The sequence below is a fragment of the Ptychodera flava genome, chromosome 5, assembly GCF_041260155.1.
Source record: "Ptychodera flava strain L36383 chromosome 5, AS_Pfla_20210202, whole genome shotgun sequence".
Classification (NCBI taxonomy): domain Eukaryota; kingdom Metazoa; phylum Hemichordata; class Enteropneusta; family Ptychoderidae; genus Ptychodera; species Ptychodera flava.
This window is the reverse complement of record NC_091932.1, coordinates 797,239-818,515: the sequence shown is the minus strand read 5'-3', so window position 1 is coordinate 818,515 and position 21,277 is coordinate 797,239. Positions and strand designations below refer to the sequence as shown.

The 21,277-nt window shown below is 37.0% G+C and overlaps 1 protein-coding gene across 8 annotated transcripts in view; it reads right to left on the bottom strand.

Annotated features, from left to right (window-relative positions):
- Positions 1 to 21,277, bottom strand: part of LOC139132398 (regulator of MON1-CCZ1 complex-like) — a 155,120-nt gene that overhangs the window by 66,374 nt on the left and 67,469 nt on the right. For all 8 annotated transcript variants that reach the window (XM_070698740.1, XM_070698741.1, XM_070698736.1 and 5 more), the window contains 2 exons: positions 20,009 to 20,078; positions 19,511 to 19,546 (listed from right to left, as the gene is read on the bottom strand). In XM_070698740.1, the coding sequence (XP_070554841.1) occupies positions 19,511 to 19,546; positions 20,009 to 20,078 (106 nt within the window). The remainder of the gene's footprint in view (positions 1 to 19,510; positions 19,547 to 20,008; positions 20,079 to 21,277) is intronic.

The following is a 21,277-nucleotide window of genomic DNA, read 5'->3' as shown; positions in this document are numbered from 1 at the left end:
TATACACGGGAGTCTGTGGACTGCCTTATACATGGGAGTCTATGGACTGCCTTATACATGGGAGTCTAGGGAGACTGCCTTATACATAGGAGTCTATGGAGGTGAAAACTAAAAAGTCCTCTAACACGGCCAAATTCACGGTCTTATCTTTATAATGTTAATAATTTCTGTATTTGTTAAAATGTGCATATCTCAAAAACTTTTGATCATAAACATTTTCATTGTTTTTTATGGCTGACCAGTCCGTTAACCTGTTATTTTGAATATTTACGCATTTTTCCTCAGTATTTGACATTTTCAGAATACCTTCTTATTCAATTTGTCATTTTCCAAAAGTTAAAATGCTCCTTTGTGTGGTCAAGCTTCCCACAAGCATCAAATGTGTATTTCATATAGGAAGGTCTGCCTCTAGAGGGCAGGCATCATGAATGGTGTTTGTTAGTTATTTTCTCCACATATTAAAACTTCTGATTGTACTGTAAACATTGAACATGGCTGACGTCCGATTTTCCTGTCTAAAACTCACTCATTTTCGTTCATATGACTCTGAAACTCCAGGAAACAATTGGGAAGAAAGAGTTATCTTGAAATATTGAGGTACTCGCCAATATTTTGCAAAATTAAATGAGAAAAAATGCTACGAAAATGCTGAAAGGCTTACACAATGATCGTTTTCAGACACAGAGGCGTAGCATATGATTATGCAGGCTATGCAACAGGCCCATATCACGTGAGGCCATGAGGGATATCCACGCAACGCAGTACCAAACACTAGCGCACACAGAGTGAGCAAAACAGAGTATCCCTGACGTCAGCTCAGTATTCTGTAATAGATCGTAGTCAGCTAAGAAACCTTGGAGAAAGGCTTAACACTGTGGCTATGCCGCTAAGTCCCTTGATTTTTGTCACAGCTCAAAATCGTTCTCCCACATCTCAACCTGAACCATGAACACCCCCACCAGTTTATGATATAACCCATCACAATGGCATGCCGTCAACGGATCTTGACAGACGGAAGAAGTTGACAGACGGAAGTAGAAGTTGACGCCAGCATACTGGTTTTCAAATCTAATACCTTCTCCGTCTATAAATAGACACGAGAAGGTAAAAATAGCGTCAATGACACTTTCCTCGCATTTTGTTACACATATTAAGCTAGAATGAGTGTATACATGATATTTAACAGCTTCTATTTACCTTAGCTTGTGATATTCATAGTCAAGTGCATTTGAACAATGCACCTTCCATTTAAGTATGCAAATGGTTGCAACCGTTAATCACACACACTTACACAATAACATGCAACCTAGAATATCATAATTAGTAATACAATCTGCCATACCAAAGTAAAGTTGTCCTCTTATAGTATTGTTTTAATGTACACAATATTGGTCTCTCTACAGTCTATGGTTGCACAATCGAAGACTAAGGTGATATGTAATAATTAGTGTTTCCATTGTTAGCGATGCTGCTACACCTACATGATATTGGTATGTCATACAAGGATAACATAGGCAAGTCAATATATATATATATCTCTAATTAGGAAAGTTCATTAAATATGCAAGTTAGGAATTGGCTGAAGAGAAAATGCTGAATCAACTTAACCAAAGTTGACAAAACTTGCTACATATATTGCAGATACCATGATACAACATTGAAAATCATTAAGCATTTTTACTTAAGCCAATTCCTAATTTACATATTTAATGAACTTTGCTTATTAGGGATATATACTGGGATTTACTTGATCAAAGTTGGCAAAATATGCTATGTACATTGATGATTATACCAGGTTAAAACAATATCAAAAGTCATTTCACATTTTCATGTCAGTTAATTTATAATTTGCATGTCTAATGAGCTTTCACAGCTCGGCATATATGGCTTGAAGGACTTGGCCAACGGTAATTACACTTGCTATATAAAGTGGTGATACAATGACAGCAGTAAAAGAACTTTAATATTTTTATTTCAGCTAATTACATATACTCGGTGGTGATTATTGTTCATTATGTTGATCATAATACTTTCAATGAAGTTGCAAACATGTGGCAAACGTTAAAAATTTACACATAACTGCAATATATAATGAAAGATGTTAGCATTTTCAGTTCATATCTAGTTTTTTGTAAAAGAAATGCCAAATATGATATTCTTGAAGTCCCTGGTCCAATTGCAAAAACTTGAGAATAGCTGCACATTTTACGTGTGTATTTGTGGTAGATACATGCTTAACTGTAAATGAGAATTTGTTCCAATTGAGTCAACATTACTTCAAAATAATAAGCAACAAAAGTGTAAACTGAGTGAAAATCTCAATAAACATTGGTCGGATTGTCTAAGCAAGGCACCCAACATACCATACTCTACAAACAGTGTTGCATTGAAGTTGCCATGAGTGAATCTAAAAGAAGTTGTGGAATACAGATCTTGTGAACAACCAGCCTTTTATTTACAAGATGCAGGATAACACAAGTATATTCACAAAAAGTGTCATCTGTAGACAGTAAACAGCAAGGTCAGGTTATCAATCACCTACTCTTACATTGGTAGATGTATATATGACAAAGCAACCAAAGAAATGACACATCATTTTTAAAATGAGGCTACAAAACCCAAACAGTCAAAACTTACATTGAAAGAGCCAGAAACATAGAAAGAAGCGACTTACTTACTATAAACCAACTTATAAGCCCCAACACAAGAGAATCCCCTTTGTCTCCACATTCAACCTCACTCTTCCCAAGATTTCCAACATTATCCGCAGACACTGGGGTATCCTTTCAGCGGACAAAGAAATAATCAAAGCTATTCCGTACATACCCATCACAGCCTTCAGACAACCTCCAAATCTTAGAAAAATTCTCATAAGAGCAGAAGACCTAAAAAAACTACCACATCAACCCACAACACGTGAAACTAAACGCTGCGGCAACTGCAATCAATGCCAATTCATTACAGAAACCAACACAATCACCAGCTCCACAACAGGTAAAACCCACAACATCATCGGCAAAATCTCATGCAACACCCGTAACCTCATTTACATTATCACCTGCCAAAAATGTTCAAAACAATACATTGGGGAACAAAGGAACTCAAAGGGAACTCAAAAGACGAATATACAAACACATATACACAATCCGCAGTCGTAAACCCACCCCAGTCTCAGAACATTTCAATCAACTCGACCACAGTCCATCACACTTCCAAGCTACTGGTTTACACAAAGTACACACCACAAATACCCGAAAAAGAAGACTATGTGAACAAAAATACATTGTAGAAATTGACACACTCACACCCAAGGGCATTAACCAAAGAGAAGGATAAAGCTACTTTCCCGCGTTTCAACTCTTCCCCTTTTCCAACCACTTAGGGAACCCCTTAGTTCAGACTATTTTTTGCCGTCTTAGGAGTCCCTTCACCATGAACTTGCTCATTCCGATCCTCCACTTCAGCTGGTATAGTTCCACTCTCCGCACCCAGGTCAGTTTCATTCCATTGTACCTTTGTTTCAACCACCCTTCTTGTTTCAAATGGCTTATTGATCTTTAATTTTTAGTCATAGCGCTTTTCACTTTTTATCACTACTGGTTTTTAAATTTCGTTCCTTACTGTAGTTGTGGTTTTTTCACTCACTGTAATTCCAGTTTTCATAAGTATTGTAATTCTCATTTTATTTCGTTTTTAATCTCAGTTTACTTTTTACCAGCCCGATTTTTACTTCTGTTTGTGCTCATTTTTATTTGTCAGCTTTTGCCCTGAAGAAGGCAACTTGTGTGTTGCCGAAACGTCGGTATTTTTTAAATAAAGATCATTAGAAGACAAGGAGTACTGGTTGAACTGCCTTCTTTATTAACCTAATTTTGACTTTATGTCAAAAATGCCTTTACCGGATACCAAATATACAGGGCGAAATATCAAAATCAGTCATATTCAGCAAAATCCACATAACAACATTGATCCTTTTCTAATTTGATTTGACTTGCTTATGTTATCCTTGTATGACAGTCAGTACAATATGGAACTTGAACACAACACAGTAAATAAGTATGCTGTAAATGGAATGGTATGGCTGCATCCACATGCCTTTGTCTCTCACCCCTCATTTCAAACCTGTCCCATCCCTGAAACAAGCGACCTAGCGGCCGATATAGCTCCGCTGTGTTTATGTAGAGAATAACTATTTTGACATGTTGATGAAGAAGGTGGAAATCTTTGATAGCTCATTTAAGTGGCCAGAAAAAAGTAGCTAAAATAGCTGCAAAAATACACAATTGAAGATTTCATCATAATTAGAATATATCACATCGGATCATCCCTAAAAACATGTCAACCAAAGCTATCTTAAGAGTAGTTTTTTTTAGAATAAAATTTTCTGACCAAAAATGGCAAAATTGCCTCAAAATAAAAACTGCAGATTTCATCATAATTTTAATATATCATATATTACAATAATCCCTTGGAAACTGTATACAATATATCAAAGCTATCAACTTGCAGTTTTTGAGAAACAAAGTTTTTGACCAAAAATGGCAAAAATTGCCCCCAAAATACAAAATTGCAGATTTCATCATAATTTCAAAATATCACATTACGTTCATCTGTAGGAACCTGCCTATCGAATTTCAAAGCTATCAGACCAGTACTTTTTGAGAAACACATTTTTTGACCAAAAATGGAAAAAAATGCCAGAAAAATACAAAATTACAGATGTCATCAGAAATTCAATATCTATTACTAAGTTTATCTGTAGAAACCTGTATACCAAATTTACCAGTATTTATTCAGAAACACATTTTTGACCAAAAATGGAAAAAATTGTCCTAAAAATTCAAAATTGCAGATTCATCATAATTTCAATAAATATCATAATACTTTATCTGTAGAAACCTGTATACCAAATTTCAAAGCTATCAGATGAGTAATTTTGGAAATACACATTTTTTGACCAAAAATGGCAAAAATTGCCCCAAAAATACAAAATTACAGATTTCATCAGAAATTCAATATGTATGTGAAGGTCGCCAACAAGCATTCAGGGTGAGGGTGCAAGTTGGGAACTGCATTGAGATGGGCGTCTTGAAAAACACACCAAGAGTTCGTAAATTGTGGTTGTCAGCTGTCACACATTACATTTATTACAGACGGCCGCCAAAACACTACAAGACACAAAATGGTGGGCAAGGCTCACAGTTTAAATATCACAAACTAGTAAAGAAACTGAGGTGTGGCACGGTGAAAGTATACTGTCCAAGTAATACACATGCACATGGCTGACATTGCCACACATTTTCAAATAACTCAGAAACACAGAAATTACTTATCAAAATGAAATAAAACTGCATAGTCCTAAAGATGAATGTTCAATGTACAAATGCTCAGTGTCAAAATCTTTGGATGGCAAAGATTACATACCTGACAAAGTCGGATTACAAGAGTACAAAAGTGACTCACCTACAAGACACAAAATGGTGGGCAAGGCTAAGGGTTGACACGTGGAAACCCTATATATATACACGAATAGGGCGCCGCCAACGTCGGAATGTTTGGCACTTTTTATTCATTACGTAAATGAGTATGTGGCGCCACCAACGTCGGAATGTTTGGCACTTTTTATTTATTACGTAAATGAGTATATCTGGAAATCTTTAAACAGAAATTATTCCAAATCAAATATGCACTCAAATTAACATTCCACAAAACCCTGTCACATGTATATTACTTAGTTCAACTGTAGAAACTTGTTTACCAAAATTCAAAGCTATCAGACCAGTACTTTTTGAGAAACACATTTTTTGACCAACAAGTCATTGACAATGACATAGTCCCCACTTGTAATAGGAGTATTAGTCTTGATGGGGCAGGGAAATGTGGTCATTAAGAAGTATCACTGGAGTGTATATGTTGAGATCTATGGGCACATAGGTCTATGTCGTTGTTTCCAATTTGAAACACATGAGGCATGTCTAAGTTATGGTTCTAAATCGGGAAAAAAGATCAGACCTCTAGCTGTATTGGCCAGCCAAGAAATACATATGCGCATAATAATGAGGTACAAGATGTGACATCTTAAGGTCTAATATCCTATCAGAATTGGAGGGTATAGAACTTGTGGTTACTGAGTTATGCATATATATGTATAATCAAGGTCAAAGGTCATAAGGTCACGTGACATTTGAAAAAAAATTGTATTGCTAATTAATCCCTATATGCCAAAAATCAGACCTCTAGCTCTATTCCCTTGCCCAGAATTAGATGTGTGCATAATTAATGAGGTAAAGCGTGTGTTGTCATAAGGTCTCCCATCCTACTAAATATAAAGGACATAGCACTTGCGGTTACGTATTTACGACATAAACGTATATTTCAGGTCAAAGGTCATCGAGGTCACATGACATTTGGTCAAAAAATTTCTATCCTATAGTTATCCCTATATACCAAAAATCAGACATCCAGCTCTATGGGTTTGCTCAGAATTAGATATATGCATAATTAATGAGGTACAGTATGAAGCATCATAAGGTCTCCCATCATACCATATATGAAGGATGTACCACTTGTGGTTACTGAGTTATGGACAAATATGTATATTTGAGGTCAAAGGTCATCGAGGTCATGTGACATTTTGTCAAAATAATTGTATTGCTAAGTTATCGCTATATACCAAAAATCAGACCTCTAGCTCTATTGACTCGCTCAAAATTAGATATGCACATAATTAATGAGGTTCAATATGTGGCGTCATAAGGTGTCCAATCATACCATATATGAAGGGTGTAGCACTTGTGGTTACTGAGTTATGGACAAATATGTATATTTGAGGTCAAAGGTCACCGAGGTCACGTGACATCTTGTCAAAAAAATTGTATTGCTAAGTTATCCCTATATACCAAAAATCAGACCTCTAGCTCTATTGGCTCGCTCAAAATTAGATATGTGCATAATTAATGAGGTACAATATGTGGCGTCATAAGCTGTCCCATCATATGAGGTTATTACGAAAATACCGCAAAGGATGCACGAGGACATTGGCGCAGCGTATCGCCCGACGCGAAACCTTATTATTATACATCTTACATCTTACAGTCCTGAGTAGTGACCGTTTTTGTGCAATGTCAACAAATTTTATTCCGATTTTATCGCGCCAGTGTGGAACACTACCTCGGACGCGCTTCTGCAAGGTTTGGAGTGTGTGCACTACACACATACATACGTACAGAGCGCGCTCGAGACTTGTTCTGGCACTCGTCCAAGGGGTCCTTTGAAACTGTTCTACAGTGAACGCGCAGATACAGCCGCAGGGAATGGGGCGCCTTGAAACTGTATGTGTTACGGAACGGGCGCGCGTTCCGTACGGCTTTCTTAGCGCACGCTAAATTCTATTGTTCTCGATGGTAGATGTATAATAATACCATATATGAAGGGTGTAGCACTTGTGGTTACCGAGTAATGGACAAATATATATATTTGAGGTCAGAGGTCACCAAGGTCACGTGACATTTTGTCAAAATACCTGAGATATCTGCGTGAACGGATGGACTCACGGACGGACATGACCCAATCTATAAGCCCCCTGGACTTCATCCGTTGGGACTAAAAACTGTGTCACTGCATCCTTTTTGCAATATGAATACGATGAGAAACTAAATTTTTATTTTCCTTGGCCTTATACATGGGAGTCTATGGACTGCCTTATACATGGGAATCTATGGACTGCCTTATACATGGGAGTCTATGGAGACTGCCTTATACATGGGAGTCTATGGAGGTGAAAACTAAAAAGTCCTCTAACACAGCCAAATTTGATTGCATTGTGAAACAAATCGACGTGCATCTGTATGGGGTAGGGTACTATCCTTGTGCAAAGTTTGAAAGAAATTGACCTGGGCATGTCTGAGATATCTGCGTGAACGGACGGACGCACGCATGCACGCACGGACATGACCAAACCTATAAGTCCCCCCGGACGGTGTCCGTGGGGACTAAAAATGGAAAAAATTGCCCCAAAAATATAAAATTACAGATTTCATCATAATTTCAATAAATATAATTTAGTTCATCTATAAGAACCTGTATACCAAATTTCAAAGCTATCAGATGAGTAGTTTTTGAAATACACATTTTTTGACAAAAAATGGCAAAAATTGCCTTAAAAATGCAAATTTGCATATTTCTGCACAATTTTAACAAATCTGAAATTAATAGATCATCCCTAGGGACCTATGTACCAAATATCAAAGCTGTCTGACCGGTAGTTTTGAAGAAGAAGATGTTTAAAGATTTTTTTACCAAAAACAACAATAAATACTGCAATTATACGGTGTCGCTCAAATTTGATCAGAATTGGTACATACCAAAGATCAACAATAAGTGTTATTTCTATCTGTTCAGTGCAGGAAAATTATATGTTGATGTATATGGCAATGTCTACACAGTACAACCAGAAAAACAACAAGAAATATTTAAACCAGAAAATTAAGAATGACAAAAGTAAATAAGGTCTGAAACTTTAGGTCAACTTTAGCAACATGCATAGCAGAGAATCTTTCAACCATGGCTGTACAAAAATAGACATCCATGGTTTCAGCAGATCTGTTAATATGTCACAGTTCACAAACAATGACGGGAAATGACCAATTAGCTGTTTCAGTTACTGCTACCACTCCCAAACATAATAGGTACCCTGCATACAAATAGGTTAAAGGTCAAAATCCTCTTATTCAGATGTGTGGGCTGATTCAGTTCACTGCCACCACTCCTGCACATTTGCAGGATTTCCCTTTTTCTTTCCTCATTTGCACATTTTTGACACTGACGTGTTCATTTGAACAAATTCACATCTCAACCCCTACATCTACCTGTACACCAAATACTGAGACGGTAGCTTTGGCGGTATGGGAGCCTTTGTGTGTGACGGACATACATCCGCATATACATACCCACAAATATACAGACATACAGACGCCACCGACTCATCATAAAAGCTCTTTTTGGTATTTATATATAAAACCAAATATGAGCTAAAAATGCCCTAAAAATACAAATATGTAAATTTCACCATGATTTGAACAAATCTGACTGAGGTCACCCTAAGTAAACTGCATATCCAATTTCAAAGCAATCGGACAAGTGGTTTCAGAGTAGAAGATTTTTTTACCAAAAACAGCAAAAAATGCCCCAAAAATACAAATATGCAAATTTCACCACGATTTCAACAAACTTAAGTGAGGTCACCCCAAGTGAACTGCATATAAAATTTCAAAGCAATTGGACTTGCAGTTTTAGAGAAGGCAATTGTTGACGGACGACGACGGAAAATCAACCTATTTGATAAGCCCCGCGTCGCTGACAGCGGAGCTAAAAATAGTTTGGTCTTATATTTATAATGCTAATAATTTCTGTATTTGTTAAAATGTGCGCATCTCAAAAACTTTTGATCATAAAAAATTTTCATTGTATTTTCCCTCATTATGGCTGACCAGTCAGTTAACCTGTTTACTCTGAGGCCAAAAAAAAAAATATGTGCTGTTCCGATTACCCGACCTACCTCAATTTTATCCCCCTGACCCTAGACTTTTTAGAGCTTTGTAAACCCGGAAGTAAAAATAATGATATGAAAAAACGTGAAACCCATACCATGAAACTAATTTTAGTTCGATTTTGATACTTTTTGAACTACTTCTAAAATACTGTTGAAACAATACCACGCGTAAATTTCCGTACGCTGATTTTGCATATGAAAGCCCATCAGCCAGTTGAGAGTCACGTTCACAAAAGTTCATTGCCCTAGCTAGCCCGATAAGGTTTCTGTGTCACATCATCTCTGTACGATTGAGAAAAGGAGACAAACTGAAGGTTTTGTGCATCATATGAATGTCCATAACACTCTAAAAATAATTCTGATAGCAAAATTGACACGAAAAATTGGACTTTACGGTCACAGAAACGTGTTCAGTGCAGACTGCACAAGCACAAGCTGTGGTGTCAATGGGCCCGGTTTTTTGAATTCAGTGAACAGACACTGACTCATTTTTCGGAGCAAATACACCCTAAAATTAACTGTCGGTGACAACCAACCTTTCTGTTTGTTATTTTCCCCGTTCTAAAATGACTGAAAAAAAGCAACTGGAGCAAATCTGACATCGAGAAAACCTCGACTCTGCATTCAAATCAAAACAAGGGATCTGACCCTCTTAGTTGTTCATTTTAGCTCTACTGAGTCTGCGCACAAAACTACAAGACCAGCTAGGTCACTAGAAAAATACAGCTCACTGGTTTGCAAAGGGCAATGTTGATCCAAACTTACAGTAGTGAGGGATGATATGCGCACAGTAAAAACGTGACAAACAAGCACATTATTTTTTTCAGAAGCTACCAAACATTCTTTTATAACTACAATAGATTTTTTTCTTGGTTTGTGTAGTGCAGACAGTTCAGTAAAAAATAGTGGCAATGTCACTGTTCGCTCCCATATAGTTATCAAAACAAGCCAACAATAGTATGAAACATGGACATACAGACAGACAAACTGACATACACAGACTGGCACATACAGAGTGATGACATTGGCCCTCAAGTGTGCCTTGGCCCATGGAGAATGATAAAGATATAATAAACAGCTGAATGTAATGATAAAATAGTTAAATATTGCCTACAGGCACTCAGGGTGAATATGTTACAGCAATTTAATTAGTTTCTTTTCCTTCTCTTCTGCTGTGATAATTTTTTAGACAATCAATCTGCAAGGCAGTTTATGTATTGACAAATATGTTATCTTTTACAAGCTCACAGCAAACTGTTCTTGATTTTTCATTTACAATATTTGATATGGACTGACATACATAACATGCAACCAATGTTTACATTTTACCCATACACTAGATACATGGAGAGATTTCAGCATACAATCATAAACTCAGAAACCTGACAGGGAAAAGTAAACATTATTTTCTTCCAGAACAACTGGTATATCCACATCTGGAACAACTTACAAACTTAACCAATTACACAAGGACGATGACACAAGAGATAAACTTAAGAAATTTAACTGTGGTGAACTTGACTATTCCTTTCAAATCCTTACCTAACTTGACATCTTAAACTAATACACACTGCATGGTTAATTGCACGCGAAAATACATCAGGGATGGACCATTTGATAAAGGGGGATGTCTGGAAGATTGATGAGATACATTATCTTTTTTATCCGATCCATTGTACATTCTTTTTTCCCACTCTCCCACCTTTTCTTTTCGTCAAAACTTCTCTGGCTGATTTTTTTATTGACATTTGTTTGGAATTTTTTTCAAAATCTGCCAGGAATCAGATCAGTAGTTTTAGGAGAAAACAATTTTTGACCAAAAAAAGGCAAAAATTGCCCCATGAAATAAAAAAAATTGCCAGTTTCAACCTAACTTCAATATATTATATCGAGATAAATCTTAGATACCTGTATACCAAATATCAAAGCTATCAGATCAGTAGTTTTTGGATAAAAAAAAATTACCAAAAATTGGGAAAATTGCCCCAAAATTACAAATATGATAATATCAATATAATTTGTACAAACTTGACTGAGGTCATCCTGAGGAACATGAATATTAACTTTCAGAGCAATCAGACGAGCGATTTTAGAGAACAAGATTTTTTGACTAAAAACGGAAAAAAATACCCTAAAATTACAAACATGCAAATTTCATCCTAATTTGTGCACAAATAATTTAGGATACCTAAAGGAATCTGCATACTAAGTTTCAACCCAATCTGGCCAATGCTTACTGAGTTTTAGCCATTTGCAGGATTTTTCCTTTTTTCCCCTCATTTGCATATTTTTGGCACTGACATGTTCATTTGAACAAATTCACATCTCCACCCCTAGGTGCATCTTTACACCAAATACTAAGACGGCAGCCATTGCGGTTTAGGAGTTTTTGATCTGGACGGACTAACAGACATACATACATACATACATACATACATACATACACACAGACGCCATTTTGCCACCTTATAAGAATACCTTCCATTTGCATATATACATATGCATATATGGGAGCTAAAAATGAAAAAATCCCTTGAAGGTACAGTGGGAATGGCTGGCTGTTGTTAATTTTGATGTTTGAATGTACATTAAGCCCTATGAAAGCAAACTTACAGAATATGTGCAAACAAACATACAGAATATTTAAGCATGAGGGAATATGCTACAATTTTTAGGGATATTAAAGCTTGTGAATATTAATGAGCCTTCCGCCACTCTTGGAAGCCCTATACATTCACAACAGTGATACCCAAATTTGTTGACTTTTGAAAAAATAGCGTCAATGATGACACTGTGCTCCTCAGTGCATTAGCGGTAGGGATGCAAGGAGAGAGGTTTGGGGAATGTTGCTGAGAAAGATGCAAAGAAAGGGTTGAAATGTGAAACTGTAATAAACCTATTGGTTTTTTAGGAGTGAGCGTCCAGCTTGGTAAACATGCCATCTTGTACATGAAGGTAAAAAACATAATTTTCACATGTCCACCAAACTTGGAATTTGCATAGATGTACATAGATCATCCAAATTGATTTATCTGCAAGATTTTGTATGTTCCTTGCTACAAAATTCTGACCCTATTGAATTATAACAGGAAAACATGCACGCATGATTGGACAGTGTGGACTGTGTATTGGATGCACTACATCCGCCGTGATGATGGATTGCCAGACGACCACACTGCATCAAAGAACTGTAGTTTAAAACGAAAATATAATTCTAAACAAGTCATTGACAATGACAAAGTAATAGGAGTATTAGTCTTGATGGGGCAGGGAAATGTGGTCATTAAGAAGTATCACTGGATTGATATGTTGAGATCTATGGGCACATAGGTCTATGTCGTTGTTCCCAATTTGAAACACATGAGGCATGTCTAAGTTATTGTTCTAAATTGGGAAAAAAGATCAGACCTGTAGCTGTATTGGCCAGCCAAGAAATACATATGCGCATAATAAATGAGGTACAAGATGTGACATCTTAAGGTCTAATATCCTATCAAAATTGAAGGGTATAGAACTTACTGAGATATGCATATATATATATATGTATAATCAAGGTCAAAGGTCATTGAGGTCACGTGACATTTTGAAAAAAAAAATGTATTGCTAATAAATCCCTATATGCCAAAAATCAGACCTCTACCTCTATTCGCTTGCCCAGAATTAGATATGTGCATAATAAATGAGGTAAAGCGTGTGTTGTCATAAGGTCTCCCATCCTACTAAATATAAAGGACATAGCACTTGTGGGACTTATTTATTGACATAAACGTATATTTTAGGTAAATAATCAAGTTCACATGACATTTTGTCAAAACTTTTCCATATATCCCTATATACGAAAAAATCAGACATACAGCTTTATTGGCTTGCTCAGAATTAGATATGCACATAATTAATGAGGTACAGTATGTGGCGTCATGTCGTCTCCCATCATACCAGATATGAAGGGTGTGGCACTTGTGGTTACTGAGTTATGGACAAATATGTATATTTGAGGTTAAAGGTCATTGAGGTCACGTGACATGTTATCAAAAAAAATGTATTGCTAAGTTATCCCTATATACCAAAAATCAGACCTCTAGCTCTATTGGCTCGCTCAAAATTAGATATGTGCATAATTAATGAGGTATAATATGTGGCGTCATCCCATCATACCATATATGAAGGGTGTAGCACTTGTGGTTACTGAGTTATGGACAAATATGTATATTTGAGGTCAAAGTGACGTGACATTTTGTCAAAATGTCTGAGATATCTGTGTGAAAGGATGGACGAACGGATGGACGAACGGACACAATGACCCAGACACCATGACCCAATCTATAAGCCCCTTGGACTTCATCCGTGGGGACTAAAAACTGTGTCACTGCATCCTTTTTGCACTAGAATACGATGAGAAACTAAATTTTTATTTTTCTTGGCCTTATACATGGGCGTCTATGGAGAACTGCCTTTACATGGGAGTCTATGGAGGACTGCCTTATAACTGGGAGTCTATGGAGAACTGCCTTATACATGGGAGTCTATGGAGGTGTAAACTAAAAAGTCCTCCAAGTCTAACACGGCCAAATTTGATCGCATTGTGAAACAAACCGACGTGCATCTGTATGGGGTAGGGTACTATCCTTGTGCAAAGTTTGAAAGAAACTGACCAGGGCATGTCTCAGTCTGATGTCTGCGTGAACGGACGGACGGACGGACATGACCCGATCTATAAGTCCCCCCAGACTTCGTCCGTGGGGACTGACAAACTTTCTTCGTGTCATTGATGCCTTGGTTTTCTTTGGATATTGACTGGACACATTTATTAAAGACGTCACTTTAGCTTGTCAATGACAGTGAAATGATTTTTTGCAGAAACTTGATCGGTCCAGCCAAGTACACATGCTTACTCATAACAGCTGGACTGCGATGATCACAACATTGTTTTGTGATATTTCGATACAAAATAAAATAATTTATTAATATGTCGCATTGACTATAAAGTTGCAAATGTTTCCTTGGGTGTTGAAACATGTTAGCATAGTGTACGTGTTACAAATCAACACACCAAACAGCAATGTTCATGTAAGAACAACCTGCTTGATTTCCATGGACTTTCTGGTCCGCCCATCTCACTGTTATGTCTGTTTCCCCTCTAGCTTCCGAAAATTCTTGGTAAATTTACAAATTCAGTCTCAAAAGTTTTAGCCCAGATATATTTTCATTTGATATTTTGATATCATCAAGAAATGTCTGGTGATGTTCACTTCTAGATCATTAAACTGGTGGAATCTACAATAATATTAAAATCATTCAGATCACATAATTTCTTGTTTAAGTTATAGCAGTTTGAAAGTAGGCCGAATGGGAGTCAATCAAGCTGAATGCCTTTAAATTGGAAGGCAGCAAAATGCCATTTAAATTGGAAGGCAGCAAAATTACCTTTCACCTATTGGACCACCCTAGGTAGTTTCTTGTGAACCATAATTGCGTAATTAGGGGGTCTTCATGCCTGACATCACATGATGAGATGACCTAGACTTGACCTTTCAGATAACCTCAGTTTTTCTCCTTTTCCTTTGTATTATGACTCCATTTGTGAAAGTCTCCTTTGAAATAATGGTTTTTACTATCAAACTGAGTAGTTGCAGGCCAAATTTTGATACAGCAAAGTATGTAACACTTTTGATAGACTCAAGGACGACCCAGGACTCACAGAGGCAAAGCAGCCTCAGTGTATTCATGGACGTTTATTATACGTTCATGATGTATTGTAGTATCGAACAGCAACAGTGTTTGTTTTACGTACCAGGGAATTTATAACTTTGTAGAAAGGAGAGTAAAGTGTTTCAATACATTGCAACTTTGTAGGAAGGAGGGTAAACTGTTTCAACATCTCACAACATTTTATTGTTAGGTGTAGTTCACACACAGCATCGTACGCAGGGCTAGCGAGAGAGTTGCCGACATCGACGGTTATTTACGAGAAGTGAATAAAGACTGGCATTTTTGGAAGCGATCGAGTAGCTGAGGTAGCCTGGGATACGACTTGGGCCCAAGAATGCTGAATTTCGGCAGTAATTTGGCTTTTTACGTCAAGTCCCAAAATGGATTTGAAGTCACCGACCCTACGTACGGGTCTTTGCAGGGCTGTGGTGAGCGGGGCGATTAGCTGTAGCGGAACACACAGCATCGTACGCAGGGCTAGTACAACATGTGATCATGGAGGTAGTAGGAGACTGAGGTTTCTTTAGAAAGCACGGTCGCGCCGATGAAATGGGAAGCTGAAATTTTCGCTCGTAATTTTGCAAACGAAATCGTAAATCCACTCAAAACTTCGTATTTTTTTTTACATATTTGAAACCCATGAGGAACGTAATTCATTCTCCCCTGCAAAGTAAAAAGGAGATCGAAACGACATGCATGTCAGACAAAGACCAAACGCACGCAAGATGTCCATCCACATCCACCAATCTCGTAATTTACACCGACAGAACAAAAACAATTTGATCGAGCATGGACGTTCTAACGTAAATGCATCATTGTCTATCGCATTTTCATGTAAGCCAATACACTCACACGTACGCTCTAAGTTCAATTATAATGTCAATCCAACACGATACTATTTTCGCTGATAGTGAGTGTGCAGCGTGAGTGGTATGCTGCAGTCGTTAGATAACACTGATCACGTGGTGTGACAAAATAGTTTTACGGAAGTTGTTGATGGAAGTGACGTCAACTTTGCTTCTCCCAACTCTATAAGCTTCCTCAGTTACGTAACTTCGTCGCTAAAAATCTTGTAGAGGATGGTGTTTGAAGCCAGCAGCTTGGATTGTGTAAGCAAGTGATTTATGGCTTGTAGTATGTATATCACAAGTGACATCACTGCAACATTAAAACTTACATATAGGATGTCATTAAATGTTTCAGTTAAATCCCTCCAAAAATTTTAAAATCCCCCTCAACAATTCCAGGAGAGGGGGACCAATCCCCCCTGGTATAGTATCCTAGATGAAACACTGCATTGATGATAGTAAATATTGTGTTGTGTCAGTTCTTACAAGATTTACCTGTGGATAAACAGATCACTTTCCTGTCAAAGAATTGTAATTCTGCCATATCAATTTCCATGGGAGTCTAATAAACCACACACTTCAATTCTACTGATGAATATTTTATTTTAATAAATTGGTATTCAATTTGAGTGCATTTCATGAGGAAATTGTTCACTGGTAGTTTGTTTGAACGCGTACAAAATGCACATTGAGAAATAAAAAAAAAATTAAAAAAAAAATTCCCTACCTACCTACCCTATTTTTGAAAACCATGTAATCGGAACAGCACAATTTTTTTTTTGGGGGGGGGGGCCTGAATATTTGTGCATTTTTCCTCAGTATTTGAAATTTTCAGAATATCTTCTTATTCAATTTGTCATTTTCTAAAAGTTAAATGCTTCTTTGTGTTGGTCAAGCTTTCCACAAGCATCAAATATGGTACTTCACATAGGAAGGTCTCCCTCATCATGAACGATGTTTGTTAGTTATTTCCTCCACATAAACTTCTGATTGTACTGTAAACATTGAACATGGCCAACGTCCGATTTTCCTGTCTAAAACTTTCACTCATTTTCGTTCATATGACTCTGAAACTCCAGGAAACGATTGTGAAGAAGTATTGAGGTACTTACCGATATTTTGCAAAATTACATGAGAAAAAATGCTACAAAAATGCCAACAGGCTTACACAATGACCGTTTTCAGACTCCGAGGCATATGATTATCTGCAGATTATGCAACATACAGGCCCACATCACATGAGGCTATGAGGGGATATCCACGTAACGCAGTACCAAACACACCTAGCGCACATAGAGTGAGCAAACACAAAGTGAGTACCCCTAACATCAGCTCAGTAGTCTGTAATAGATCTAAGTCAACTGAGTAACCTTGGTGAAAGGCTTAACATTGTGGCTAAGTCCCTTTTGATTTTTGTCACAACTCAAAATCGTTCTCCTACACCTCAACCCAAACCATGAACAGCCCCAGCAGTTTATGATTTGACCCATCACAATGGCATGACGTCAACTGATCTTGACAAAAGGAAGTAGAAGTTGACAGGACTCATACTGGTTTTCAATTCTAATACCTTCTCTATCTATAAATAGACGAGAAGGTAAAAATTACCCAAAAATACAAACATGCAAATTTCTCCCTAATTTGTACACACCTAACTTAGAGACCTAAAGGAACCTGCATACCAAGTTTCAACCCTATCTGACCAATGGTTACAGAGTTATAGCAATTTGCAGGAATTTACCTTTTCTACCTCATTTGCATATTTTTGACACTGACATGCTCATTTGAATAATTCACATCTCCACCCCTCGGAGCACCTGTACACCAAATACTACGATGATAGATGCTGCGGTTTAGGAGTTTTTGATCTTGACGGACATACATACATACAATGTACATACATACATACAAACAAACATACAAACATACAAACAGACAGACAGACAGACAGACATACATACATACATACAGACAGACAGGCAAATGGTATGTAAATGAACTGATTTACCTAATACGATAACCTCTCTTTGGTATATATACTGTTATGTATGTCATTTTCCCCCACACTCATCATGACCTGACTTAATTAATCTAGAACATTCTCAAGGTCACGGCCCTTAACGACCTCACAACCTTGAATTCAATTAGTAGTGTTTGGAATGATCTGGAAATTTAATGAGTTGTGTAAGAGAGATAATTTTAGAACAGTAATTAGCATGTCAATAAAAGTTCTAGATTGTTCTTATATGCTCATACGTAAGCACATGGGTATAAATAGGGACGTGCACAGCTTGCAGTCAGACTTTTGGGATCGTGTCTCTTGCGTGTTACTTCAAGTCTTTGGAAACTCCAGCAGTATTAAATTCAAGACTTGTTCAAGACCTTCACTGCCATGCTGGATTTATACTGTGGACTTTGTGCAACTTCAAGCCTGCAAGCCAAAAGACTGTTCATTCATCCGACTGACTGTTACAACTCTCAGACTGAAACTTTGCCGTCCCAGCTGAGGTAAGTAGTCTGCACACTTTTACAGTTTGTATTCTATCCCTGACTTAGCAATTAGTTTTATTTTTTGTAATAAATTTCATTTTATATGGAAACTGCTGAGTTCACCCTTTTGTTCATTTTCTACACGTAACAAAATATATACCAAATGCAAGGTAACGAAAACTCAGGGATGACTCCAGCATCCTAGGCATGGGATAACAGACTATTAAATCTAAGATACACAAACTGCCACACAGAAGTTGAAATTCTCACATTCCTGGCCGCTGGGAGTGCGGGATCAACGGTGTGGGAAAAATCGATCTCACACTCTCAGAAATCGTCCCACACTCTGCAGTAAATATTACATGAGCTCTGATTTGATGATAAACAGCCTGTTTCGTTCCGCGCGCAAAATGTTATCCAATGGCATGACGAGTAACACACAGGCCGGAACTACAAAGTAAGCAGGTCAAAGTACAGTGGCAGATGACAGAGTTGTCGCGATTTTAGATAATGTTGTACGTGCACCATGTGAATTTAACGCATTTTGTGGTCATGTGAGAAAAAGAATCTCACACCCCAAGGACCTGGGATCAGATTTCTCACACGAGTTGGGGATATTTTGTCTCACACGAGCCTGCGGCTCGTGTGAGACTCGTGTGAGAAATCTGATCCCAGGTCCTTGGGGTGTGAGATTCTATTATTCTCCCTCTATGGCTAAATGATAGGTACCTGTTGGGGTACAACTATCGTTATCTTAACAAAATGACAGCAGACAGACTTATCTTAAGAAAATGACATAGACAAACAATCTTAACAAAATGATGCAGACAGACCATCTAAAGGCAGATATCACACTTGTGATGAGGAGGGTAAATTTGTGCAAATGTGACTAGAAAACTAAAACATACTATACCTTTGAAGCCTGATGATGGACAACAATAAGATTATCCTGAAAATAACCAAACTTACATGAAATATGAATTAAAATTCACATGATAGTTTGATTTTGTATATTACATATGATAAGGTGTTCGATTGCAGTATATAGTTGTAAGTGTAATGACTGTACACAGATAATGATGTGTTTGTATGTCATTCTGCATTGTCAAAGTATCAACTATCATGTGTACACACCAAACTCATCTTTCTACTTGAATATATTTTATAAGAATCAAACTTTTCTAGAAAGCATGTCCAATATACATAGTAATATGTTTAATATGCGTGCTAGGATCCTCTTTTGAACGAGCTTGATGACTGTAATTTTAGCAGTACAGATTGAAGGACACAGGGTCAAAATTTTGTTACACCCATCACCCATACATGACGTAGTGATAGGTGAATTTACTGGCAGAAGGACAACAATTTATGAAACTTGAAGACGGAAATAATAGGGTCAAAATAAACTTACAACAACATTCAAAGCAAATCTTCCACTCATGTTTAGCCTAAGAACATCAGTTCTCTTTGCTGGAGATTCTCTGTATTGGAGAAAAACAATGAGTAGAAAAAAAACTTCAAAAATTTATAGATTTCTACAGGACTTGCCAGGGTTTCAGAGGTGAATTGTTTTACAAATTGACTTATAAATAAATGTAAAATATGCATGGAACCATGAAAAGTGGTCTTTGATTGCTTATTGATAATCAAGATCATGATTCGTGAACAAGTATCAGTGATCACATTTGGGTAATGTCTCTGTGCTAGCAAATTTATATGGGTAGAGTCTCTGTCCTGGCAAATTTGCATGGCTAGTGTCTCTGTCCTGGGAAATATGCATGGGTAGAGTGGGGTACCCATGTCCTGGCAAATTTGCATGAAAATACACATCACTTCAAATGTGCAATATAAATATCATACATCATCTGAGAATTTAATTATGCCTCATTGCAAGTTTGGGAGATGTTAATGGTTCACAATACAGTTCTTTAAATCATATCAAATGTGTTAAGTACAAGTCACGATTAAAACAGTGCTGAAAATAAAATGAACATGTAACCCTAATAGTTAATGATCATCTTTGATTAAAAGAAACTTACTATGGCTGATGACCTCACGATAATGGCAAAAAATACCGCAATTATACAGTGTTGCTCACATTTGACAAGAATTGGTACCTACCAATATGGGTACCAAAGATCAACGATAAATGTTTCTGTCTGTTCAGTGCAGGAAAATTCAACGTTGATGTTATGACAATGATTTCTGCACAGTACAACCAGAAAAACAACAAGAAATATTTAAACCAGAAAAACAAGAATGACAAAAGTTGGACATGCTGCTAAAGAGAAAATGATGTTTTGATCAACAAGCGACCTAGCAGCCGATATAGCTCCGCTGTGTTTATGTAGAGAATAACTATTTTTGACACATGTTGATGAAGAACGAGGAAATCTTTGATAGCTCAATACAGTGGCCAGAAAAAAGTGGCTAAAATAAGCTGCAAAAATACACAATTGAAGATTTCATCATACTTTGAATACATCACATCGGATCATCCCTAAGAACATGTCAACCAAAGCTATCTGATTAGTAGTTTTTTTGAGAATAAAATTTTCCGCCCAAAAATGGCAACAATTGCCCCCAAAAATAAAAATTGCAGATTTAATCATAATTTCAAAAGATCAAATATAGTTCATCTATAGAAACCTGTATACCAAATTATAAAGCTGTTAGACCA